Below are 27,713 nucleotides of genomic sequence, written 5' to 3'. Positions count from 1 at the left end.
TAATTTTCACTAACATATTTACCTACGTCAGTATATAGCGAGTCTCATTTACATCGGATTATTTGTGGTACAAAGTTTGGGATGTATTTAATAATAATAATTAAAATAACTATATGCTGATAATTCAAATGGAAATGGACGAGTAATAAAAGAAGAGTAAATAGTTGAATTACAGTTTTCAGATTTTAATTTCTCTTACAATTTTATTTTCTTTACTATACACACAGATCTGCACTCTCAAGTCCGCTCGTGTGCGAGAACGAACATCCAATACGTCACATCTCCCTCGCAGCAGCAGCGGTCACTCGATACGAAGACGTAACAAACTCTTTGACACAAAACGGGATTAATCGAATGACGAATCACGTTCAAACTGTGCAATGAAAAGAGGATTAATCTTTCCCCTCTAGTCTATTAACGTAATACAACATTGCAATTTAAATACGCTCAAAATCTCCAGCAACGAGTCGACAATCCAAAACCTGATATTCGTCGATACAATCAAATACGTATGTCATTTTATCGGGCCTCCTGCCAGATTAAAAGAGAAGACGGAGGGAAGGAAGAAACACAGATCAGTGCTTAACACCTCACCAGTAAAAAGAACATTACAGATGAGGCGCATGACAAAACCGTCAAAGGAAATCGAATGCATAATTTTTGTAGGATTATGCCGGTATCTCGTCCAATCAGTATAGGGAAACTGTAGAAAATCTAGATAAGGCCGGACGGGAATTTGAACTGCCGTCATCCTAGACGTTGACCCCCAATCTTCCTCCCTCGATGCAATACGGAAAACGGATTCTAAAAATTGGCAGTTAGCACGGAGTGAAACAATTACTGTGGCTCCATTATATGAGGTGTGTGGAAGCAAGTGTGCCTGGCTGCTCACGTTTGGGGCAGAACATCACCGACAGCCGTACAGAGTGGGACTGCCCTCCGCTCCCTCCCCTCGAAACCTCTGTCGGGCCCAGTGTGCCAACCGCCTGTCCCCGGTACGTGTCGACTTGCAGGTTGCTGGATAGCACGCGAAATATCACAATAACTAAACTCGTGTGAAACTAAAACGGTCCCTTCCCTACAGCCTAGGTCTTCATGGCAAATGAATCTGCTCCAGTCCTGAATCCATGAACCATTACACCGACAATCTGAAAACAGCTTTCGCATCCCGCAACTACCCTCCCGACCTGGTACAGAAGCAAATAACCAGAGCCACTTCCTCAACCCCTCAAACCCAGAACCTCCCACAGAAGAACCCCAAAAGTGCCCCACTTGTGACAGTATACTTTCCGGGACTGGATCAGACTCTGAACGTGGCTCTCCAGCAGGGATACGACTTCCTCAAATCCTGCCCTGAAATGAGATCCATCCTTCAGGAAATCCTCCCCACTCCACCCAGAGTGTCTTTCCGCCGTCCACCTAACCTTCGTAACCTGTTAGTTCATCCCTATGAAATCCACAAACCACCTTCCCTACCCTCTGGCTCCTACCCTTGTAACCGCCCCCGGTGTAAAACCTGTCCCGTGCACCCTCCCACCACCACTTACTCCAGTCCTGTAACCCGGAAGGTGTACACGATCAAAGGCAGAGCCACGTGTGAAAGCACCCACGTGATTTACCAACTGACCTGCATACACTGTGACGCACTCTATGTGGGAATGACCAGCAACAAACTGTCCATTCGCATGAATGGACACAGGCAGACAGTGTTTGTTGGTAATGAGGATCACCCTGTGGCTAAACATGCCTTGGTGCACGGCCAGCACATCTTGGCACAGTGTTACACCGTCCGGGTTATCTGGATACTTCCCACTAACACCAATCTGTCAGAACTCCGGAGATGGGAACTTGCCCTTCAACATATTCTCTCCTCCCGTTACCCACCAAGCCTCAACCTCCACTAATTTCAAGTTGCCGCCACTCATACCTCACCTGTCATTTAACAACATCTTTGCCTCTGTACTTTCGCCTTGACTGACATCTCTGCCGAAACTCTTTGCCTTTACAAATGTCTGCTTGTGTCTGTGTATGTGCGGTTGGATATGGGTGTGTGTGCGAGTGTATACCTGTCCTTTTTTCCCCCTAAGGTAAGTCTTTCCGCTCCCGGGATTGGAATGACTCCCTACCCTCTCCCTTAAAACCCACATCCTTTCGTCTTTCCCTCTCCTTCCCTCTTTCCTGATGAAGGAACCGTGGGTTGCGAAAGCTTGAATTTTGTGTGCGTGCGTGTGTGTGTGTGTGTGTGTGTGTGTGTGTGTGGTTGTCTATCAACATACCAACGCTTTCGTTTGGTAAGTTACATCATCTTTGTTTTTAAATATATTTTTCCCACGTGGAATCTTTCCCTCTATTATATTCATAAAATTGTTCAGAGATATATGAAACTACGTAATCCTGAGTTTGACTTTAATAAGAACAGTGGTTTCAAGAAAAATAAATAAATAAATAAAAATAATAAAAAACGATGTACCACAAAGTAATTATTCGAATCGGTGCATCGGATCGTCAAATTCCCGAGATGGCTCGATGACCTGGCCCACTGCGCTTCAAACGTTCTCTACTTGAGAGATATCTGGTCACCTTGCTGTCCAGGTTAAGGTTTGGCAAACAGGAAGATAAGCAGTAAAAACTCTCACCGTGTGTGGGCAGGCACTTTCTCAACAGTCAGTGGTGCTCAGTTTGAAGTGGGACTCGTTGCTCAAGACTATTCTACTCCAGTCGACGAGATTCTAGACCAATGACATGTTCGGAGACACCCCAGACATCGGTGGGTTACCGACCTGCCTGTCGCCCGTCGTACGGCCCAACAACTGGAAGTAATGATCTGGGGTGACGTTTCTTTTCATAGCAGGACACCTTTGGTCGTCATTTGCAGCACCCTTACAACACAGCAGTAGGTCAGTAATATTCTACGGCCCATTTTGTTGCCCTTCGTGGCAAGTCATTCTGGGCTTACATTTCAGCAAGATAACACCCGCCCGCAAGTGGCGAAAGTTTCTACTGCTCGCCTTTGTGCTTGCTGAACCCTACCCTGGACACCAACGTCACCGGATTTCTCCCCAGTTGGCTATGTTTGGACATTACGGGCAGGGCCCTCCAAGCAGCTCAGGATTTTGATGATCTAATGCACCAACTGGACAGAATTTGGCACGATATCCTTCAGGACGTCCGAGAACTCTGAATAACTCCTCGTGTAAGAGCCAGAGGTGGACCAAACGTCCAATTTTTCTGCAACTATAATTATTTGTTTGACTGTACACGTATATAGCACCTGCCTATTTCCATCCATTTGGATAATTCCCTTGTGGTGCATTGTTTCCTTGTCTTAAACTGTACCACAGCTTAAAAACATCACACTGAAATTTCTGCTGCACACATTTCACATTTTTTAAAGTTTTCCTGGTAAGTCTGAATTTTGGACTACAGTTAATTATAATGTCACTGATTATCTTCTTCTTAGATATAAATATAACATTAAATTTCAGTACCATATTCTTCTTGCGAATTTCTAGGAACATCCGTGCAATATTAGGTGGTAGAGATGAGGAAGAGACCAATGCAGAGGACGAAGATGTCTGAGATTTCAATTTAAAAAGCTGCACAAGTCACATTTATTTGAACAGAGAATACAAATTTAAACAGCGTATTGTATTAATATTTTAGTGTAGAAAAAAAATCAGTAAGGAAATAGCAGTCACAAACTAAGTGTTCCCTTTCTCATCTGTACCAAAAAAATAAAAGCAGCACCACTGAGCAGCCTGCAAGAGTCCCTCGAGATGTTCGCTCCATAATGGAAGCTGTGAGTCCTAGCCGCGAGTGCGACCCTCGGGTGGCTGCACGTAGGGGGGCGGGGGCGGGATTTGAGGTATTTACAGTTAAGACACAACTGTGTCTGATTTTCATTAAAAATCCACACGGTAGACAGAGCATTACACTTTCCACTTTTTACGAAAGCAAAACTACTGTCGATAAGATTCGGAAGCAGAATACGGACTGTAAGTAACTTGTTATGACTATTTTTAAGTTTACTATCTGACTAGTTTTCAGGTCATTGTTGCATTGGTGGACTAAGTTAAGACTAAACTAAAAACTTTTTAACCATCCCACATGTTCCACACCCACAAGAAACGTCTCACTTTTGGGTCTACGGAACAAAACTGAGTCTAATCTAATATTTCTGAGCGTAATAGCATGGCTGGTACGAATCACCTTCCACTGTGCTGTAAATGATGGCTTCCACAGGATACATCTGTACTTACCGGAGCTGCTTCTTCAACAAATACGGCCTCGATCTCCCGCTTTGGAGATGTGAGTCGGTCAGTTCCCACCTGAAAGAAAGGACATGAGTAAGTGCAGGCACAACACACAGTGCAACCGACACATAAGAAACCGGTCCACACGACGTAAATGTCAATCGAAAATCTCTGACGGACCCGGATTTCCTCCTTACCTGTAACACGGTCTGCAGTTAACAAATGTTACCTTCTCGTCACTTGTTTTTCACGGGGGTCTGTCGAGTAGTGAAAGTTCAGTTATAAACACCCAGTACAGAAATCTTTGTGTTGTAATTTCTTTGTATGTAAAATATCTCTCTCTGTTTACTTCTTTTGTCACGAGCTTTTGGGAAAGATGTTATTACATCACAGTAGTTGTTCATTGTGTAGCATTTTGTCATCAAGAAGATGTGAGTAAATGTAAGAAGTAGAAAAAATGGGTGTACGGATTAACTCACAAACCACCAGTTCCACAGGATGCATACAAAATAATAAAATTCATCACTTTATGCAAATAAGGGAATGACTAAAATCAACAATACACCAAACTATCAACTTATAAAGAAAAGTAAAATGAATGTAAAGCTTCCCACTCTTGAATAATTTTAAATATGTTGCAATAAAGTACCCTTTGTTTTACCGAACTTCATTTCCGGTTAAATCCTATATATATTCAACTGAAACAAGAATATTTAATGTGCACAGTATTGATTTCATCCCCATTGATCAAACCATTTAACTCGTTTCCTACAGTGTATACTTCGTGTCAGGTTAAGCAACATCCCACCACCGACTCTGTTCCCACGGTGCTGCCGGTCTGTTCTGTTCCCACAAACCCCATCCCGAGAGAACCACTGCTAGTAGTGTTGTGAAATCACAGGAGCAAATTTCAGTGCCGATGAAAGTTTGCGTCACACCCAGAGGCAACTCCTTACGGGTTACAAACGTCGCTCAATGTGTCGCCTATCTGCAGCCGCGACAGACTCGAACCGCACTAGAGGTAGCATTCCACAACTGTTTGCAGTTTTTTGAACGGTGGGCCACAGAATGTTCAAATGTCGTAACAGCTTGTTCAAATGTCGTAACAGCTCGTGCACTGTGTCGAGTTCGCACAGTGTGTCCAGAATTATCGGCTACAGCGACAGTAACTTCTTCTACAATTTGGGGCGTAACTGGCCGCCGGTCTCTCCGGGGGCAGGGGGGCGGGTTAATTCACAAACTGCCAGTTAATTCAAACTTTCGAGTCACATTCTTCCGCCCCGGTGTGGAAAGTGGACCTCTCCGTATTCCTTTCCACACATCGATACTCGTGAAGAGTAGCAGCACTAGCGCTGTTTTGATAAAACAGCTTTGTGATTAAAACTCTGCTCAACTTGTCCAGACCCGAGTGCAACCGTAACACACACTGAGGCTCGTGTTTCGATCGTACTGCTGGCAAACGGGAAGTCACGACACAGACTAGTAACAACACAAATCCTGAAGTGCACATTCTGAACATCACTGCTGTTCAGTTGGGTACCCAAGCAGTAAATAGTTTTCCATCTAGACTGGCTCAAGTAGCAAAATTTAGATTATAACCACCCTATAAGTTAACAACTGGTAGTCACTAGGGAGCTGAAAATATTGCATTGATTTATGTTGAAATTTGCGTCTAATTTTTGTTTGTTCATAAATGATTGGCCATACAAATTTAAAACCCTGTCACACTATGTGGGAAGTGTTACATGCTGTTTAAGCAGACGATATTCCACGTTCCTCGTGTAGTGCGAGGAAACACAATCGTGACAGAATAACATTAAGTAGGGAGTACTTTGTGGAACATACGCTGTGTGCAGGGAGGTGTGGAATACGAGAAAACGTAACCACCCTGTGGCGAATTGTAAATGGCTTCACCTGCTGTGGGCGGGGCTTTTTACGTTTCGGTGTCACGGCTCGGCGGTGAATTAACAGTCAGAGGGCAACCGCACTCTCCGAGAACGAAAACAGAAGACGAGATGATTTTGTGACAAATGAAATATATTGTAACCTCGACGGTCGTGTCGAGCTTTCGAGGTGTACTTCGCACATTATACTCGTTCAAAGAAGTATGTGTTTCTACAAGGCAAGCAGTGGATGTGCTTTTTCGTGATATAAAAAGAAGTTACCTCCTTTTGCTCCAATAATGGCTGCAGAATGTGAAGAAGTCAAGAAAGAAAAAGATAAATACGTCAGATTTATGTGGAGTGACAGATCTCATGAAGTGTTCCGACTCTGCTTCAGCTACAATGAGCAAGCCAATAGCTACACGAAAGCCTAAACCGACAAGAAGAAAAATACTTCACATATATGGAGACAGGGCTTTGAAAAATGGTTCGAATGGCTCTGAGCACTATGGGACTTAACATCTGTGGTCATCAGTCCCCTAGAACTTAGAACTACTTAAACCTAACTAACCTAAGGACATCACACACATCGTGCGTGAGGCAGGATTCAAACCTGCAACCGTAGCGGTCGCTCGGTTCCAGACTGTAGCGCCTACAATCGCACGGCCACTCCGGCCGGCCAGGGCTTCGAAATTGACTGTTAAAAGAATTGGCGATTTGGGAACTTTTATGACTGGAGTTTGCTTTTGCAAAAGGTTCAAAAGTTTTTTCCTTCCGAAATGGTCTTTGCTCATTTTCTTCTTCTGGCTCTATATAAGCTTCCAACAGATGACTCACTCTGTTGAGACGAAGCATCACTTTCCCACCAGTAAACAAAGTTCTTCACTGCTTAAGACGTCTCTTGACATTATTTTTCTGTTCCCACCCAATTTAGCAATTACAGCATCAGCAGAATATTGATTTTGACCTTTTTTGGGTATTCGTAGCCATCCGACCGACTGCTGCTGACAATGCTACAGATAGAAGTAGGACCAAAAAAACTGTATTCCACCATTATGTAAGGACTTTCCGTGTGGCCGAAATATGTAGTTTTTGTTTCTCAGTTGCTATAGTGCAGAAAGTGTACGCTATAGACTGACAATCGGCTAAGAGTGTAAGCAAACTAGGATTACGAGTGACAGGTGGGAGAGGAGAGGTGCGAGGAAACTAGCCGTGCCTGTGTGTCACAGGGCAGCCAGCCTACACCGCCTCTACAAAAGTACAAACGACACACAGTCGTAGCAACTGTTGACCCGTTCGGGTGTTGTGAAGATCGTAATCAAACTTCGTGACGGCCCAGTATTAGTCTCTTTGGTCGTTTCAAAATACAAAGGGGAAACGACGAGCCACAGGTAACACAAAACATTCGATAACAGCTCCACCACCACCGATTGTAGAGATTGGCGGTGTCGTAAACGGTGCAGTTCACGCCCGACCTCTACGGGCACTTCGTGCGACAGTTCGAAACGCTCATCACCTAAAACTGCCACGTTAAAAGCGTCTGTGTTATATCGACTTTTTAACTGTGGCTAGCAGATAAATGTACAAGTTTTTTTGTCATAAGATACTAGTTCCCATGGCTGAGTTCTATGTTGCTTTACGGTTTCACAGAAACCATTCAACTCCCCACAACTGATGCAACGCTTAAGCACTGAGCATACAGATACATCAGTGGCTCGTGCGCTTTTTGTTTCGCAAATGAGTTCTTAACTGTATTCTTTTCCAAACTGATATGTAATGCCAGTAACCGAAACTTGGTCATATTTTTTATATTTATACACAGAAAATAAAGCTACTTCAAACTATCTGCGATTTTATTGTGATGTTATTTGCTATGCGTTCATTGAATAATTTTGCATTTTCAGATTCTGATGCAGAATTCAACTTCATATTTACATTTATTGCAAAATGTGAATTTTTTCAGGTCTCTAGTAATCATTCAGATCATGACAATTTAAGATTTTGTAAACTGATTTTCTGAAGTTAAATAATTATTTTGAAATATTCTTTCATTCTATGTTTTAGTTAGAAAGGATAAACAAAAAACCTCACAATCGTGTTTGTTTTATGTTACAGCATATTTGTTATTTATGTCGTATCTACTCCAAAAGTAAATAATAGTTCTGTCTTCAGTTTGTGTACAAACATGATAAATTGAACTTACTGATACCCTCTTGCGATAAACTGAAGAGGCTGATACTAGCCAAAACAAATTGCCGAGAGCATTGTGAAACCTTTTTAGCTGCAGTTCTTAACTCAGAATTCAGAGTTGTTGCAAGTCTGTGGAGGAAGCAAGACAACGATAATGGTGACAAATAAGAAGAGTGATACATGTCGAAAATGGAGCTGTTCATCTCATTTAAGTTGGAATCCGTATAGCAATCTGTGAGAGTTTTAGATCATAGATTTTATCAGAATTTACTGTACACTCTAATACTGAGCTCCCATACACTGGGCATTAGCAATTTTGCAACAGGCTTAGGAACTCTGATGACAACTGCTACAGCTAGATGCCAAAGTGGCACAGTTCAAACTACAATGACTGCACAAATCTTATACTGCTACATACCTCTGAATCATTTCGCACAAGCTGTTATGTGCCATACTCCAGAATTTAGCCCAGATAAACCACATGCCGGTAGACTTAAATTTCCACAACGTTCAGGCTCACGCAGCACCGGCGTGTGAATGTTACGACGGTGTCGTAGAAAGACCGGAAGCAGACTTCGACACGAACTGCCGTAACAAAATTCACGTGAACAGTGGGCAGCTCGGTTGGAGGGTGTTGCAACTTTGCTTTTAAAACATTGTGAAGGAAGGCCAAACTTTACAAAATTATCAAAGACAGTCTGTACCGTAATGGTCCTCCTATAGTTCAACGGCAGGAAGAGATACGACACTTCTGAATGCAGGTAGCTTTGGTTTCTTTCACCTTATACACGGTGTTACAAACAGGTACGGCCAAACTTTAAGGTAACATTCCTCACACACAAAGAAAGAAAATATGTTACGTGGACATGTGTCCGGAAACGCTTACTTTCCATGTTAGAGCTCATTTTATTATGTCTCTTCAAATCACATTAATCACATAATGGAAACACACAGCAACAGAACATACCAGCTTGACTTCAAACACTTTGTTACAGGAAATGTTCAAAATGTCCTCCGTTAGCAAGGATACGTGCATCCACCCTCCGTCGCACGGAATCCCTGATGCGCTGATGCAGCCCTGGAGAATGGCGTATTGTATCACAGCCGTCCACAATACGAGCACGAAGAGTCTCTACATTTGGCACCGGGGTTGCGTACACAAGAGCTTTCAAATGCCCCATTAATGAAAGTCAAGAGGGTTGAGGTCAGGAGAGCGTGCAGGCTATGGAATTGGTCCGCCTCTACCAATCTATCGGTCACCGAATCTGTTGTTGTGTTGTTGAGAAGCGTACGAACACTTCGAATGAAATGTGCAGGAGCTCCATCGTGCATGAACCACATGTTGTGTCGTACTTGTAAAGGCACATGTTCTAGCAGCACAGGTAGAGTATCCCGTATGAAATCGTGATAACCATGCTCCATTGAGCGTAGGTGGAAGAACGTGGGGCCCAATCGAGACATCACCAACAATGCCTGCCCAAACGTTCACAGAAAATCTGTGTCGATGACGTGATTGTACAATTGTGTGCGGATTCTCGTCAGCCCACACGTGTCGATTGTGAAAATTTACAATTTGATCACATCGGAATGAAGCCTCATCCGTAAAGAGAACATTTGCACTGAAATGAGGATTGACACATTGTCGGATGAGCCATTCGCAGAAGTGTACCCGTGGAGGCCAATCAGCTGCTGATAGTGCCTGCACACGCTGTACACGGTATGGAATACGGAAACAACTGGCTCTCCCGTAGCACACTCTCCATACAGTGACTTGGTCAACGTTACCTTGTACAGCAGCAGCTTCTCTGACGCTGACATTAGGGTTATCGTCAACTGCACGAAGAATTGCCTCATCCATTGCAGGTGTCCTCGTCGTTCTAGATCTTCCCCAGTCGCGAGTCACAGGCTGGAATGTTCCGTGCTCCCTAAGACGCCTATCGATTGCTTCGAACGTCTTCCTGTCGGGACACAAACGTACCGCGCCACGGCTATTGCCCCGTGCTAATCCGTACATCGAATGGGCATCTGCCAACTCCGCATTTGTAAACATTGCACTGACTGCAAAACCACGTTCGTGATGAACACTAACCTGTTGATGCTACGTACTGATGTGCTCGATGCTAGTACTGTAGAGCAATGAGTCGCGTGTCAACACAAGCACCGAAGTCATTACCTTTCTACAATTGGGCCAACTGGCGGTGAATCGAGGAAGTACAGTACATACTGACGAAACTAAAATGAGCTCTAACATGGAAATTAGGCGTTTCTGGACACATGTCCACATAACATCTTTTCTTTATTTGTGTGTGAGGAATGTTTCCTGAAAGTTTGGCCGTACCTTTTTGTAACACCCTGTACATCTGCTATATGGTGAATACGTATTCTTTCTGATTGAATTTCAAGTTGCCCACAGGAGAAACTCCAGCTTCATAACTTCTCTGACGTATATCGGTTAGACAAAAATACAGAAACACAGTGAGAAATGCACACTGCAATACAAATGCATATGCTAGCTAAGCCTGCAGGTTACGCTGTTGTATTTGACCACGAACAGCACGTGCAGTGTTCTCAATACATTTTAAGTTTAAGTCATGGTAAGAACAGTGTCCCGTGTAGTTGTGATAGCGTCGTGTCACACCTAAGTGAATTCAAACGTCGGCAGATTGCCGGTGCTTCTGTAACCGAGGTAGACAAAGTGTTTGGTGTTTCGAGAGGCACCGTATGAAGATTTATCCCCCGTACAGGAAAAGTGGAAAAACATCATCCGCTACATCACAATGCAGGTGGAAGTGTGTGCCGAGTGATTGTGACGGACAGTCTCTCGAGAGGATTGTGGCAAAAAATAAGACAGCGACAGCTGCGAAAGTCACTGCAGAACCGAATGTCGCACTCTCGAATTGCGTCGGCACCAAACCGATACGGAAGGAGCTCTGTAAACTGTGAAGTGCAGAGAGAGCTGCAATCCCACGACCACTCGTCGGTGATGCAAATTCCCGTAACAGGGAGACGTGATGCCGAAGCCGGAATACCTCGATGACAGAGCAATGGAAGTCTGTTATTTGGTCAGAGGAGTCTCGTTTTGCACTATTTCCAACTTCTGGGCAAGTTCCTGTCCCAAGAGTGAAAGACGGTGAGGATATGCTGACGATTTGGGCAGCCATATCGTGGTAATTTGTGGACCCGATGGTTACTCAGCAAGGTCACACTACAGCCACAAATTATGTAACGATATGGGCTGAAAGCACTTGTATGGAGTGTAGCCATGTATGGAAGTGAAACATGGATGATAAATAGTTTGGACAAGAAGAGAATAGAAGCTTTCGAAATGTGGTGCTACAGAAGAATGCTGAAGATTAGATGGATAGATCACATAACTAACGGGCTGATCAGGTCCACCTCATGGTAAGAGAGTGGTTTGAAAAGTTCTTGGAATCACCTCGAGAGGTCATCGCTAGTGCAACTAATTGTTCATGTGATATTCATTGGACTGTTGCCTGTAAACATGTGCTACATCAGTGCTCTCGGAAGAGAGCTATGGCGGTGACGTGGCTCTGTTGTTCCCATGTAGCGTTTCGCGAAGATGGAAAAAATTAAAAAAAATTTTTAAAAATAATTGAGATTCGAGCAGTGATTAAGTATTTCGTAAAGAAATGTATGAAAGCAAAGGACATTCGTGCCGATTTCCAGAATACACTGGGGGACTCTGCTCCCTCATATTCAAGTGTTGCTAAGTGGACAAATGAATTTAAATTTGGTCAGGGGAGCTTAGATGATGATCCCTGCAGTGGTCGGCATGTCACCGTTCCAGAAATCATTACTAAAGTGCACAAAATGATCACGGAGGATTGCCAATTGAAAGTGCATGAAATTGCTCACGCTTGCCAGATGTCGTCACATTTTAACTGAAGAATTATAAATGAAAAAATTATCTGCAAGAAGGGTGCTGCAACTCTTGACGTTGACGTTTTAGGACAAGCAAAGACAATTCCTTCGGTGAGAAAGGTCACGGCTTCAGTGTTCCGGGATGCGAAGGGGATTCTGTTTGTACATTATGTCCCCACTGGAGAATACCATGCTAACCTCCTGGACAAACTGCAACAAAAGATAAGCAAAAAAGGGTCAGGTTTAGCAAGGAAGAAAGTCATCTTCCATCAAGACAATGCACACCCCCATACATGTGCCATCGCCACAGCAAAATTACACGAACTGAGATATGAATTGTTGCCACACCCACCTTATTCGCCTGGTATGGCTCCGTCAGACTTCCATCTCTTCCCAAAACTGAAACTTTTTCTTGGTGGACGAAGATTCACTTCAAACGAAGAATTGATAGCCAGAGTTGACAACTATTTTGCAGGCCTGGAGGAAACTCATTTTCGACATGGGATCGAGACACTGGAACATCGCTGGACCAAGTGCATTAATGTACCAGGAGACTACATTGAAAAATAAAAAATGCTACAGTGATGTCACAGGGTGTACACACAGACAAAGAAAAAAAAATTCCCAGGTTTTTCCCAGTTAAAAAATACACTTTTCCGTGTCAAGTGGCAATATACTTTCCCTCGGGATGGTAAAACTTTTCAATCCTTTGAATGGTTAAGGTTTTACACACCGGCATAGAGCCTCCCACCAATTTAGGAAATGAACCCCAGAAAAAAAAAAGTGCTTTTTGAAAAGAATTTTTAAGGGGAACCAACATGTACACTGCATATTTTCGTATTCCGGAAGTATATAGTCGAAGTCCACCAAACACAGAATGTTACTTTCAGAAGCATTGAAATTGAGATCGCGAGGCGCTTTTGTAATCCAATCATATATCGCGAGATCTCGCCAGCCGATGATAGTAGATATTCATCGCATTTACATATGCTCCCCAAACTGGATTTCGTAAACCGATCTCCCAGTACTGCTCCTGGGTGGTCATGTAAACATTTCAGAATCGATTCTGGAAACCTTCCAGTTGCCAGTTTTCCAATCTCGAAATCGATTTCCGCTCCCGTGTAAATGCAACTGGCTTTGAAACGTGCTTGGGCTGTCAGGTTTTGTCTTATTTTTAAAAATTTTTGGGTAATACGGATGTAGGGGCCTTTTGTACAGTGAACGATAAGCAGGAATGTTAGACTAACTATTTACAACTAGTCTAATTGAAGAGAAATAGCGACTGTACTGACAAAATCAGAAATTGTAACAGCTGTTTTCCAGGCGCTGTTGTTAACTGCACTAGCAAATCCACTTCAGACCTTAATGTGTACACACGAGAGCAAAAAATGGCTTCCGAAAGTCGGTTTTTGTCTTTTGGAAGATGTGTCGCATGTAAACATAGTGATTCAGAGCACAGGACACGTGATGTAGTCAACATCAGTTTCTGCACAAGTGTGAGCTGCCCGACAGCCTCGATACCACGCGGGATCCCCTGAGCATCGAGGAAGAGGTGAGTGCATCTTCACTTTGCTATTTTTCTCGTGTTGCTGTGGTTAATTACGCTGCATTTCGTTCATTGTTTAGCAGTTGAGTACCGTATTTACTCGAATCTAAGCCGCACTTTTTTTCTGGTTTTAGTAATCCAAAAAACCGCCTGCGGCTTAGAATCGAGTGCAAAGTTAGCGGAAGTTCTAAAAATGTTGGTAGGTGCCGCCACAAATAACTTCTGCCGTTGAATATATGTAGTGCTACACAGGCATACTTAGCAGGCACAAAGAAAAATACTAGCGCCAAAAATAAATTAAAAAAAGATGGAAGACGAGCTTTTTTTCTCCACCCCGAGTTTCGACCACTGCATTTTCATATATGAGCCAACGAAGTAAATACAAATTCCATATTGTTCATCTTCGAATATAGCAGCATTTCAATGTACTATGAAAATCCGACTGGCAAAGACTGTTTGGGATGTTTATCAATATGGCCAACTCTACGTTCTGAATTTTTTCCTATCTGTGATAAGAAATGGTTGCTAACAGGAACTTTTATGAATTGTGAATCACATGCAGTATTCTCTTCACCATAAGAATAATACGAATATAAATATTTGGCCATGTATTCTTTCGTGTTTGCTGCTGTCTCATTTAAATCCTGTCTGCCTAATAAACTACGAAACTAGAGTGAGACAACAGCAAACACGGACGAATATACATATCGTGCATGTTTATATTCGTATTATTCTTATGCCTAATAGTGATACACTCAGAAATGAAGCACGGCAATTGACTAGATTTTTAAATCTAAGATGACTAATTTCTGTGCAGAATGTAATGTACTAAAGAGGCGTCTGCAGAGATTTTCAAACGGAGAAAATTTTTCGCTAAACTCTCGTTCAGGACATGTTCTATCATACACACTCTATTATTGGTTCTTGTTGATCATTATCAAAGAAAGCTGCAGTGTAAGTAACAACAAATAGCAGTCTCTTTGCCATTGTTTCGCTTATGAGACAATTCCCCCCCCCCTTTTTTTTTATTGTAACCCGTGGTAGCGTGCACAAAAGCAAGCCATGCCGCGAGTGGTGACAGGCTGGAAATACTCATTATCAGAATGCAACAAACAATGCATGGCACAGTACAGTAATGCATTTTCAGCTTAGACTGATGTAAACACCTATAACAAAGAGAATGGCACTTATCAGATAAAAGAAAAATAAGCAATCGATTCAAACCAGACAAAGCATGTGAAAAAGGAAGGGTACCTGTATAAATACGGACGGAGCGCCTGATGCATGGCAATGGCTACCTGGTAAAGCTTAACAGCTAAGCTTACTACTCGAACCTAACTACTGTAGCTGTATCGTCATTCATTCAACCTAAATTGTGTCTCATATTACAATGCACCAACTTTGTTTCAATTTGGGGGTGCGGCCTAAAACGTTTCTCTCCCCTTGAATTTCGAGTCCCAAATTTCAGGTGCGGCTTAGATTCGGGAATTTTTTTTTTTCCTTGATATTGAGTCTCATTTTTCAGGTGCGGCTTAGATTCGAGTAAATACGGTAAACACGGCTCACGTGGAGACTACCCCCCATCCCACTACAATTCAGACTGTTCGGCGCACGCGCAAATCTGGCAGCTTGGGTGCACCAGAAAAATGTTTCCGGGTAGCATCTGGCTGCTTGTTGCTACTGCTGACACAGCTCGTGTCTAGTTACCTCAGATACAGCCAACAGTCACACTTGAAGTAGCCAGAAGTGGGAAAAGCTACTGCTCGTACTCGACTAAACTGCACACGCACACAAGCCCACTGGCAACTGCTCGAACGAACCTAATGTTAACCGTTGTGACGTAACAGTTATCGGAAGCAGTTTGTTGTTATGAAGTATTCCCTAGTCTTTGTCCCCCTTTGACATATTTTGCTGTTGGCAGACGCTTGTGTGCGAGCTGTGTTTTGTTGCTGTAAATGGTGCATTTTCTTTGCAACGTAAGTTTTATCTGTATTTTTTCCTCATTTATGTTTTATTGCTGCAGTATTATATTGCAGTAATGAGCTAAAGCAAAATTCTTTGTTAGAGTATCAGTTCTTACCAGTAAAAAGTAAAAAAATTTAACTGAAAACCAATACAATGAAAAATTCCCAGGTTTTTCCCAATTTTTTTTTCCTGGATGAAAAAATTCTGAGGTTTTTCCCGGATTTCCAAGTTGTCACGGAACATATGCACCACGTGTGAGAACTTTTTTCCTATTCCTTTCTGAGAACTTTTTAGATCAACCTCGTACAATGTTTGTTTCCTAATTGTATGCTGTATTCTGAGATAACTGAGCCATTTTTAACACGGTTAACATTTTTTAGTATTGTCACTTTTCCCTAGACCACCAGTCAGATGATCTAAATATTATTGAGCCTTTGTGATATCCATTTACCCATTATTACATTAACTTGCCACTATTTTGGAGAAAGAATGGTATAAGATCTCCTTGAAAACCAAACATGACCTGTATTTATCCATTCTGAGATGACTGGAAGCTGCTTTGAATGCCAATGAGTTTCCTACACCATATCAGGCATGCTAATGTGTTGTGTTTTTGCTATTTCCACATTTTTGCCCGCCCCCTGCAACTCCTTATCTGGATATCAATGCACTGAACGTGGAATAGTGATACTATTGGCTGAAAGAAGAGTAATTCGGCATTACGGAAAGCTACTATACATTAGTTTTCACTAAATCATATTCTGTGCTTAAATCTCTAAAGTCGGAGTTGTTCTTGCCACTGTTGAGCAATGACATATTTACTGACCTGTAAAGTACACGGTGGTTCAGTTGGAGTGTCTCTTAATTAATATTTTCCACTTTAATTTCTATGCACTTACTATTCACTTATAAACAAACTTACAAACTAGTAGGTCATTCATATCTTCCTTTATGTTTTACTGTACAGACTATAATGATACTATACCTATGTAACACTGAAGTATTGTAGATGGCAATAGAGCAACAGTGAATTGTACATCGCCTACCCCTGTTATATTTTGTAGCTTTACCAACGTATGTTTTTTATGTGAGAGTATCAACTAATATCCGTGTCTGGAGACCTGTATTCTTTTATGTCACGTTATTTATTATCTTTTATTCTAAAACATTCCAAAAACTATCTAATATTCAAACTTATGAGCATTTAATTATATCTTGATGTGTTTATTCTACATAAACATGATGAGTGTTCAATAAATAATGCAACATATCTTTTTCTCAACCAATTTCAGTTGAAAAAAATGCAGAATTTATTGTGCGACGTCGTGGAATATTCCCACTTCAGCCCCTATACTTGCACGAGGTTCCAATAAGTGGTCGTTCTATATGTAGCCGTCAATACAGCTGCCGTAACAGAGGTGCTTTCCCAGCATAAGGCTGTCACTGATTTTTATTTTGGCAGAAGACCGGGACACGGCAGATATTTACCGGTACTTGCAGAATGTGTACAGAGGGCTGACAACAAACAAAAGCACGGCGATTTTTCAAGCGAGGCGTCTGTTATAATGAGGAAGGTCGTGCAAACCTGTCCAATCTCCCACGTGTCGGGCAGCCGCACGAAAGCACGGTGAGTTGGCGTGTGAGGTGCGTATCGTAATCAGAATGAAGGTCACACAAAACTGTCCCATCTCCCTCCTGTCATGCAGCCACACACAACTTTGACTCCTGCAATGTCAGAATGTGCGGACACACTCATTCGAGGTGATCGACGGATGACAAACACCTCACAGTGCAACTGGACTGGGACTTCGAAGAGGTTATTCTGTCCTTCCTCAGCTCTGAAGTATGTTCTGCTACTTTCAGGAAACTGAAGAAATGAATTCAGCATGTTTGTTGCCACAAAAATGCAAACAAACTTTATCTGTGGCAACACAAGGCCTCACAAGTTCGTGCACCTGAAGGACCCCACAAAGTTTCACTGGACTGTTCCTATTCATCCACTTTACAGCCCGGATCTCACACCTTCTGTTTGGCCCAATAAAGGATGCACTCTGCAGCAAGGAGTACACAGATGGTGGGGAAGATATTGATGCGACACGATGTCAGCTCCGATGTCTACCAGTAGAGTGGTACTGTGTGGGCATACGTCCCCACCCAGTACAGTGGTGGAAGGCCGTCGCATTGAGCCGAATAAAACCAAACTGCTTTCAGAAAAAAATATGTTGCATTACTTATTGAACACCTCACATATTACCCATGATTAAGAATTGATCAGAATCACATTCTGTTGATATAAATGTAGCTGTGGTTTATGTTTATACTGTGGTGACTGGTAGAAGAAGAGTAACACTTACGAGACCTGAGAAACCTCTCGGCAAGATCGTATCCTGTTATTTTTTTTAGGACAATGAGCTAAAACGACAACAACAACAACAACAACAACAGCACCAGCAGCAACTATGGCACTGAACAGAAAGGTGAGTACTGTTTCCGCTTTTGACATTCTACAATGAGTAGTGTTAGTAAAAAATGTTGTGGGTTCCTTGTCCTGCAAGTAACTTTAATCAAGTCTATGTCCAAAAATTTCTGACATAATTGTATCTGAACTCTGTCAGTTATTTAACAAGATTTTAATTAACAATGTACCTGCATTAGCGGACAATGCAAAAAAAAATCCTTTATTTTTCACAGATTCCCCCACTGAAAATGCAGTTTCTTCTGCATGAAAATACACTGTACTTCAGGTGAAAACACATTTTTTTTTGTGTTAACTGACAGTATACTTTCCCTCAGGATTTTAAAAATTACCAGTCTTTTGAATGCTTAAGGTCTTATACACTGCCATAGAACTTCCTGGCAATTTAGAAAACAAAACCCAGCAAATTAACACAGCGTTTTGGAAAGACCTCAGATGTGCGGCAACACTGTCCACTGCATATTTTCATATCACAAAAGTACAAACACATATTCCATCTAGTAGAGTGCGATAGCTTCCGAAACACTGAAATCGAGACTGCGACGCACTTTCACCCCTCGTAGCTTGTGCAAAGCTATTTTGGCAGATAATGAAAGCATATATTCAGAGCTAAGGACACGTGTTGTAGTCAGCCAATAGCAACATCACTGGTCAGTAACGGAAATACACTAACAGAAAAGTTAATAGTTTAAATTAATTTACATACAGTATAGTTATATATAATATTGGCTGTCAAAAATTATTAACTTCTTTCCCTGAGGGTGTGGTTGAGCAGGATCCTAAGAGCACAGCTTCAATTGCAGCAGGTGAATATTTCTAACGAGTACAATTACAAATTTCACTGTCGTTCACCAAAAATTTTGCAGATTACCTGGCCAAATACACGTCCTGTAGAGCAATTCGACTATTCCATTGAAAAGCCAATTGTGTGTGAAATTACTCCAGAATTCGACCCACTTTTTTTTTTTTTTTTTTAATTTATTTATTTAGGATAATTATACTTTTTGCCACCGTTATTGCACAATTTGTAGTCTACGAAGAAACTAAACAAATATGAAAAATGAACCTTAAAGCCTGGTCATATTTTAGGGCACGTTCCCCTTCGGATATATCAAACACAAATGTGCTTGTGAAATTTTAAATAATGGCACAAATGGCTGGCTTCCTGGGGACAAAATATTTCTAAGTATCTGGTCCTCAATGTGTTAAGTTTTGAATGAGAGTCAAATGCTCTGAGATTTAAGAAATTCACCACACATTCTGTCACATAACATAATTCATCTCGTATAAAAGGAAATTTGCTTCGAAAGTAACATTTGTCAAACCAAAACTCCAATATTTTTCAAAGATCTGTTACAAATGTAAACAACTGTGACGACGTCCTCACTGAAAGCAGTTCGCATTTGAAGTATTTCACACTCTTCTCCCGAAAGTCTCCGACACATTTTGCTGTCGGCAGACACTTACATGTGCACTGTGTTTTGCTCTTGTAAATCGTGCATTTTCTTTGCAGCTATAGGTTCATTTTTGTGTTATTCTCTAATTTAACTGAAAACCAAAAATTCCCAGAATTCTAAAAAATTCTGGGGTTTTTCACACACGAAAAAATTCCCCAGTTTTCCCCGGATTTCCCAGTTATCTGTTGTGCCCTGTTAATTGCAGCCAGGACGGGATTCCTATACGAGACGCTTCAGCAGTGCGGAAGTAAGAAAAGACGAGACAGAGGTGTGGCGAGAACTCACCAGCGTCGGTGTGTCAACGGTGCACTCTGCGGCGGTTGCCAGTGCCGGAGAGAACTGCGGCCCCCACTCGTCCCGCAGCGCTTGCCGGCCGCGGCCTCTCCCCCTCCCCCTCCCCCTCCCTCTCCCCCTTCCCCTACCCCTACCCCTGCCTCTCCCTCTCCCCCTGCCCCCGCCCACGCCCACACTCTGGTCCCGGCAGCCCCTGCGCCGGCGGTCCCACACGCCGAGCTCGCGCAGAGCCGCCATCGCCTTCTGCTTTACAGTCTCCTCGCCGGACGGAGACGCGGGTGCGAAGACTCCCCCGTCGCGGCCCCCGTGCGGCGCGGGCGATGACTCCCGCGGCAGGGGATCCGGCCTGCCGCGTTCCGCTACGCCGCGCGCGGGTAGTCCTCGTGACGTGCCGAAGCCGGTGCCGCAGTCTGAAACGGTTACACCGCAAACTTCTGAACTGCGATCGCGAACAGCATCTGAAAACAGATGCACCCTGCGACAGTGAGATGTGTAGTGGTTAATAAAAAAGAAAAAGAGAAGAGAAGAAAAGAAAAGATTAAAAATGTGGGAAGAAATGGTGAATAAAAAGGGGGTTTTAAAATCGTTAATGACCGTGAGAAAGGGAAAGAATGAAATGCAAATCGGACTTCGTATTACATCAAAGTTATCGGACTTCGTGATTCGGTAAAGCTATTGTTGGGGTGGTCCTTGTGGCGTTTCTGAGCAAAAGTCAAACCAATTTCCACTACAAAAATTATTTGAAAAAGAACAGAGAATAACAAAATGTGATTAACAGGGGGAAATGGCGTAGATGAGAGTTCATCCTTTACCATGTTAACACGTCCTCTCTCGTGTACCGTGTTAACACGTCTTCTCTCGTGCGGCGTCGAGGTCTTGTTCTCCAAAAATCTCCTGCTTCATTTCTGCGTGAAAAGTCATAGCTACTCCGAAATTTTGCAATAAATTTCATTGTCCAGGAATTACTAATGTATACAAATTAAACCGTCTTGGTACTGAATGCAATTTATTTTACGTTGCTACTTCCATCCTCCCAAATTTCATATAAACTTCCACAATACATCTGCACATCAATAAGTTTTTTCGTCTTAATCCGACCGAGACTAGGTAATAATTAAGTTAAGCTTCCACTCTCAAAGACAAAAGCGGGTACAAAACAAAAAGAGTTACAATTTTAGTACCTTCATTTTCTTATAAATATTTTCTCTGCCGTCGAGCGCTCGTACAGCTATGACGGTATAATTTATATCCGAGGGAACGAGTGTAGCGCGGCGAAATTCAAAGTCCCGCTACAGATGGAACGGATCCGTTCCTTAAATAATTCCTTTTTCCTCGTTTTTTTCTGTTCTACATAGCAGATGCGTACTGTGAATAATGGAAATTTCTAAAGTCTTATTCATGCTTTATTCTACTAGATTTCATTGTTAAATGTATAGTTTTTAGATTACTAGTGATAACAGTATAATTAGTTTTTGTGGAAACATTTTCATCCATGAAATAATATCTACCGCCACATGTTCCGATGCCACGGAAAGAAAAAAATGTATTCGGTTTTATAATCTGCTTACTAAAGTACTTTTGTATACATAATATTTTTGGTTTTCCCACCTGGTGTGTTCACAAATAAGTCAGACAGTTTCCTGACGGGTGACCGAGGCACGTACAACCGTACAGAAGCACGGATTTTTCTATATTTAGTCCACACACTCGTGTAATGACTGTCCCTGCACACTGCTGACGGTCATTCCAAATGTGAACTGTACCGGAAAGTGCAAGTGACGGAACCCTAATGGCGTACTTGTCGGAATCTTTTCCGAGGTTTGCTTTTAGGAACAAAGAAATAGAAAATGTGAATCTGATTAACCACAAATGTAGAAAATCCCTTAGCCGACTGATTTGAAATTTCGACACATATATTTATATACTTTTTTTTAAATACATTTGCAAAATGTGTTGCAAATAGCTGTGGCAATTTCTCACCCATCTTAACTTTTATGACATTATATTTTCTGAACCATATTTGCCATATTTTAACTATATTTGTCAGCACATTTAGCGATATATTGGATACTGTAAGCAAAACGTGCTACAAATACAGTTAGTAGTAACAAAGTAATACATTAAAACAGCATGCCCGATGCAGCAGTTTTACGGCATGAATGACAAATGTAATAAACGATAACCTTTCTTCCTTTTGTCATTTTGTGGGGGTGACAGAGAGATAAATTTTCATAAATCTTCAAAATTATAAATTATGTAAAGTTTGTTGCCAAATACTAAGTGCTGTCATTCTGAAAAAGTTGACGCATAAACCTGGGTGTTTTCACGTAGTTCCATCTCACTGTTTATGACACCATATCTCCTGAACTACGCCTCGTGCTCTTGTCTTGGGCCGGCTAGGAGCCTCTCCAGGCGTACAGAGAACAACTCACCAAAGTTTCAGGGCAATCAGACGAATGGTCTAGGAACGAGAGGACAAACGTACAAACAAACATTCTTTTTCAATTAACAATACCAGAGAAGGGAAGTTGCTACTCACCATATAGCGGAGATGCTGAGTCGCGATAGGCACAACAGAAAGATTCACACAATTAAAGCTTTCGGCCATTAAGGCCTGTGTCAGCAGTACACACACACACACACACACACACACACACACACACACACACACACACACACACACACAGACTCACTCTCTCTCTCTCTCTCTCTCTCTCTCACACCATTCTCGGACAGAAAATTCACTCAGTATGTTGTTTCCGCACATTTCATGATAAATTTCTGCAGGTTTTAGGTTTTTTGCCAACAAAAACCTTATCACAGACCGCACCTCACAACTGGCAGGATTTTCAACTGCAGCGCACATTTTAAATTTGAATACTGAACAAATCAGACACGCAGAGACATTCCTGCTGTCACAGACAGATGCCGGCTGAGCTGCCGAGCACACACACACCAAAATACACGCGATCGGCACGCGCCTAGCGACGTCAAATGGAAATGTTCCCTATTTTCTGAATAGCCCTCGTAGTTGCAAGCAGTGCACCATCATTTACTTTCTCATTACAGAGAAAGAAACTAAGAGACATACGCACAAATGTTCGTGTGGCGTCTACTCAGCTTCTGCGGTCGACAGGAGTGCATTCGGTTGCCGAGCACAGAGGGTGAGGCCATCAGAAAGCAGGTCAGCAGAGCTCCACAATTACGAAAACAATTAGGCATTTTGTGGTAATAATAGCAGATGAAGAGTGCCACAATTCGCCTAATGGTGATACGTGTAACACAACAAAAAGTGTAAATGCAAACACCATTTTTCCCTTTCACACATTTTCACACACACAAATTTACATAAACACTAATATCACGTGTTTAATTTATTTGCTTTCATGTCTTTATGCTTCATGTGCTCACAGGTGCAACATTGCAGGACCTCTGAACAGTACTTCAACTTCAATGTTCACTGCTGCAGTGTTTACATAGGCAATTCCATCACACAGGAAACAACAGTGCTGCTACTCATTGCATACTCAAGCAAGACAGTCCTTGTAATATAATTAGTTGCCTCGTACAGTTGCGAAACTGTGCATTATTTACGGACTCGTGTAAAGTCTCTGTTGTGCGTACGCATACTCCGAGGCTGCAAAAGAGTTGGGCACAAGTAGTTCCACACCACAGCCAGTAAAGAGAACTTATCCGTGTCTCCGTATTAAGTAATGTATAGCGAAATGAATCTGGAGAAAATACAGGGTGCACATTAACAAAACTGCAGGGACAGAGTCCTGACCAAAAATGGAGGGAAGAGGTCCTACGAATGTGTGTCCCGAAATGCACCGTTGCCACCACAAATGGTGATGTCGAACAAAAGTTGATCTTACCGAGTGTCGTACGTTCCTCGGGTGTTGCAGATTGACGCAGCGTACTGCAAGCAGCTGAACAGTCCAGTACCAACGTCGGGAACACGCCGAGATGCCGAAAGGTGGGTACGGCCGAGTGTACAGAAATAGTCTAGAGGCGGCACAGCTGTACCAAAATACGTACCCTCACAGACACGGACCACATCAAACATTTCGAGCGCTTTTTGGGTGTTTGTGTGATCGCGAATCCTTTCGGACAGACAAATCTGTAGGGTGACGGAGAATCGGGTCCTGGATCTCGAGCGTTACCATCTGCTTTGCCGTTCACAAGCACTGTCTCAGCTTGTTCCTCACACAAATATAGCTTCTTACAGTACACTGTGTGAATCACACACCCTTCAACACAAAAGGGACACATGGGACACGGTCAGAGGAACTTCCGTTCGTCAGTGCCCTCTACGGTGGCAACGAGGCAAGCCTTATGCAACAGAAAATGTATACAATTATCATAGTTGCGTATTCTGGAGTGGAATACACTGAAAAAGAGGAATTCAAACACAGCCTGATTATGCAAAAAGGGTTATAATGTGCCACACTGACATCAAAGACAGGTTTGACAAAACCCTGGCTTATGTTTTACTGGGCAAAAAGAAGATTCAGATCATTATTCTGAGACGAATGTCACACACTACGGAGAGTGGTTTAGGAGCACTCTCAAATAATTACCAAACAGGTGTGCGATTGTTCTAAATCGGTTCCGTAACACAATACGATAAATCCAGTATCACAAAATACGTCTGTGATATAGACTAAGGTTTCTGTAATTGAATGGATGGAAAACAGTAATTAGAACTTCATATAGTACCACAGCATACGAAGAATTTAGTAAAGCAAAGCTACAGGAACACCCATGGCCATACTTCAGTTCCTAAGAATGTCTTTTGGAAAGTTTACCGCACTTAGTGGATAAGGAAATTCAACTTCTGAAGTTGCCTATGGTGCACTGTGAATTTGATGTCACTGTATTTACTTGACCCTCTCCAAAAAGAAGGTAGGAAAGGAGAATAAGAATTTTAGACGAACGATACTTTCTAGTCGTGTCACTCCAATCTGGAAAGTGTTCTCAAAAGAGACGAGCCCGTGTCAAACTGAGCCTCAGGTTTATTTTTATTCCATTTTTAAAATTTACGTCACAGTTTTCTGACCCTACAACAGTTAAATATTACTGTTGCGAACAAATTATCACAGTTGCAAATGAGGCGAGGATTGTGGTTAAAGTCGGCACTTCTGCAGGTGAGTACGGAGAACAATAGGCTCATTCTCGAATGTTGTCAAAAAGTTCTGGTAGAATGCAAATAATTTTGGGTTAAATATAATGAGTTTGGGTTAAACGTGACAGTTCAGTGAAAAACAGAAGTGTCGAGGTGACAATAGGCACACACAAAAAGAAATGTAGTGTCGCGGAATAGTAAAAAGTTGGAAACGTGGAATATTGTCAAAGTTTCGTTGCCTATGCCGAGAGCCTGAGGCAGTAGGTAAGCCAAGAGGATTGCACATGTATCGGAATGTGTCGTGACGCAGGGGCAATGGCCTGATTACACACAACAGGCGAGAGACAATTGCTTAGCACGCGGGATTTGTGTTAAGACGGAGACTTCTGTAGAGTGAAAGACAGACGTATAGCGTCAGCTGTACTGCATTTCACAACTATGCGTAAGTCTGCCGCAACAACAAGTAACTCTGTCGCAAGAACACCTAAGGGGCGAGTACGACAGATGAATCAGCAGTATAAGTGGAACGAATGCGTTCGTTACAAACGAGCACGACGTCAGAACGTCGCTCGTGCTTCCTTTAAATAAATCTTTAATCTTTATTAAGGAGACGTTGCAGTAAAGGCGGCCCATCCAGCAGCAGACGTGAGAGGACAGTACCAGCTCTGGTCCTCTCTGCTGCCGCTGTCAATCACTGACCCAAGATTAGCAGACATCGCGGCAGACTTGCTCGTCGCCGATGCTGACCACATCGATGAGCCGTCGTCGAGATCGAGCGGGGCCTAGGCCCTAGGCGTCCGCCGTCACAATCGGGTGAGCCGACGACGCCGGGAGACTGCAGCCCGTTCCACCTGTCCACTGCGAAAGAGCCACCAGGAGGAGCAGGGAAGAAGACGGGGTGGGACAGAGTACACACCGCACTACGAGATCGCCTCTCGTGCCGACAGCGCTGGGACTCCAACCCAGAGCCTCCTGCTGTCCGTAGCCAAGCCGGGCGCCACCAGCCACGCGCGGCCGAAGTACGAAGTAAGGACATTTCTTCGCTACGTCACAGCACGTGGCGCTGCGCTTAGCAAGACTGTGCGGCCCGGAGCTGGTGTCATTGCTACGAGTCTGCGAGGACTCGGGAAGGTCGTCGATATCACCGAGCCACATTATAATAGGCAGGAATAAAGGTCTTATGAATTAATAATGTTTCTTTGGCATTTCTGATGCGTCCACAGCCATTTCCTAACATCCTGACAACTGGAGAGGTCACCGCTCGGCCTCCAGTCCACCCTAGGCGACCGGGACCACCGGGGCACCTACAGAAGGAAAACTTGCTAGTTTTTGGAGTAGTCCTTTTCTGAACTAGAGTAAAACACACACACACACACACACACACACACACACACACACACACAGACAGAAGGGTGCACAAGCAGACATCCACACAGTGCTATGTGGATGCACAGAGCCAGTGTCGCATTTCGACAGCCGGGCTAGGTTGTGGTGGGGGTTGTTCCGAGTGGGGTAGGTAGAGAGGTTGAGGGTGGGTGGCTAACAGGCAGGCAATCACTTAGGCGGCTAGGAATGCAAGAGAGAGAGAGAGAGAGAGAGAGAGAGAGAGAGAGAGAGAGAGGTGGCAGGTGCACAGCTAGGCACGTACTAGGCACACGGTACACAGTTGTCAGAACAGCTGGATAGTGGTGGTGTGGGCCGGGATCTGGGAGAAGCTGAGAGGACGGAGCAGGGGAAACTGTCAGCTGGTGGGTGTGGGACACTGCACTACCCGAGACTGCTGCCGGGACGATTACGGGAGCGAAGGACGCGTCACGGGGATAACTCCCGTCTGCGTAGTTAAGAAAAACTGGTGGCGGATGGCATGATCCGGATAGCACCGGTTGTGAAGTGGCCAGTGGAAATAGTGTTTCCTTCTCATCCTGTCCGACAAGTCTCCCCTGACCTGGGGCTCCGGGTGACTTTTCCGAACTGTCCCCGTGATCTGATGTAGTGGTTAATACAAAAGAAAATGAGAAAAAAAGAAAAAGAAAAGGTTGAAAATGTGGGAAGAAATGCTGAATAAAAAAAAAAGGGGTTTTAAAATCATAAATGACCATGAAAAAGTGAAAGAATGAAATGTAAATCGGCTTCGTATTACAGAATAGCTATCAGACTTCGTGATTCGGAAAAGCTATTGTTCGGGTGGTCCTTGTGGTGTTTTTGAGCAAAAGTTAAACCAATTTCCACTACAAAAATATGGGGTAGATAAGAGTTCATCCTTTACCATGTTAACATGTCTTCTTTCGTGCGGCTTCAAGGTCTTCAAAAATCTCCTACTTCATTTCTGCGTGAAAAGTCTGCTCCGAAATCTTGCAATCGTCCAGGAATCACTAATTTATACAAATGAAAATCATCTTGATACTGAATGCAATTTAATTTACTTTGCTACTTCCATCCTCCGAATTTCATAACTTCCACAATATGTCTACACATTAAAATCAGATGAAGACTAGCTAATAAGTTTTTTACGTCTTCATCAGATCACGTCCGCATTAAGCTTCCGTTCTCGAGAGACAATAAAGAAACAGATAGAAAAACAAAAAAAAAAAGAGTTACAATTTTAGTATTTTCTCTGCCGTCGAGCCCTCATACCGCTCCGA

General features: G+C 42.9%; 1 protein-coding gene across 1 annotated transcript in view; it reads right to left on the bottom strand.

Moving 5' to 3' along the window:
* Positions 1 to 27,713, bottom strand: part of LOC124554059 — a 102,168-nt gene that overhangs the window by 27,403 nt on the left and 47,052 nt on the right. Inside the window, exon 9 of the mRNA XM_047128100.1 lies at positions 4,260 to 4,328. Coding sequence (XP_046984056.1) covers positions 4,260 to 4,328 — 69 coding nt within the window. The remainder of the gene's footprint in view (positions 1 to 4,259; positions 4,329 to 27,713) is intronic.

Source organism: Schistocerca americana, chromosome 11, assembly GCF_021461395.2.
Source record: "Schistocerca americana isolate TAMUIC-IGC-003095 chromosome 11, iqSchAmer2.1, whole genome shotgun sequence".
Lineage (NCBI taxonomy): Eukaryota > Metazoa > Arthropoda > Insecta > Orthoptera > Acrididae > Schistocerca > Schistocerca americana.
The sequence above is the reverse complement of the archived record's forward strand: the minus strand, read 5'-3'. Positions and strand labels throughout refer to the sequence as shown.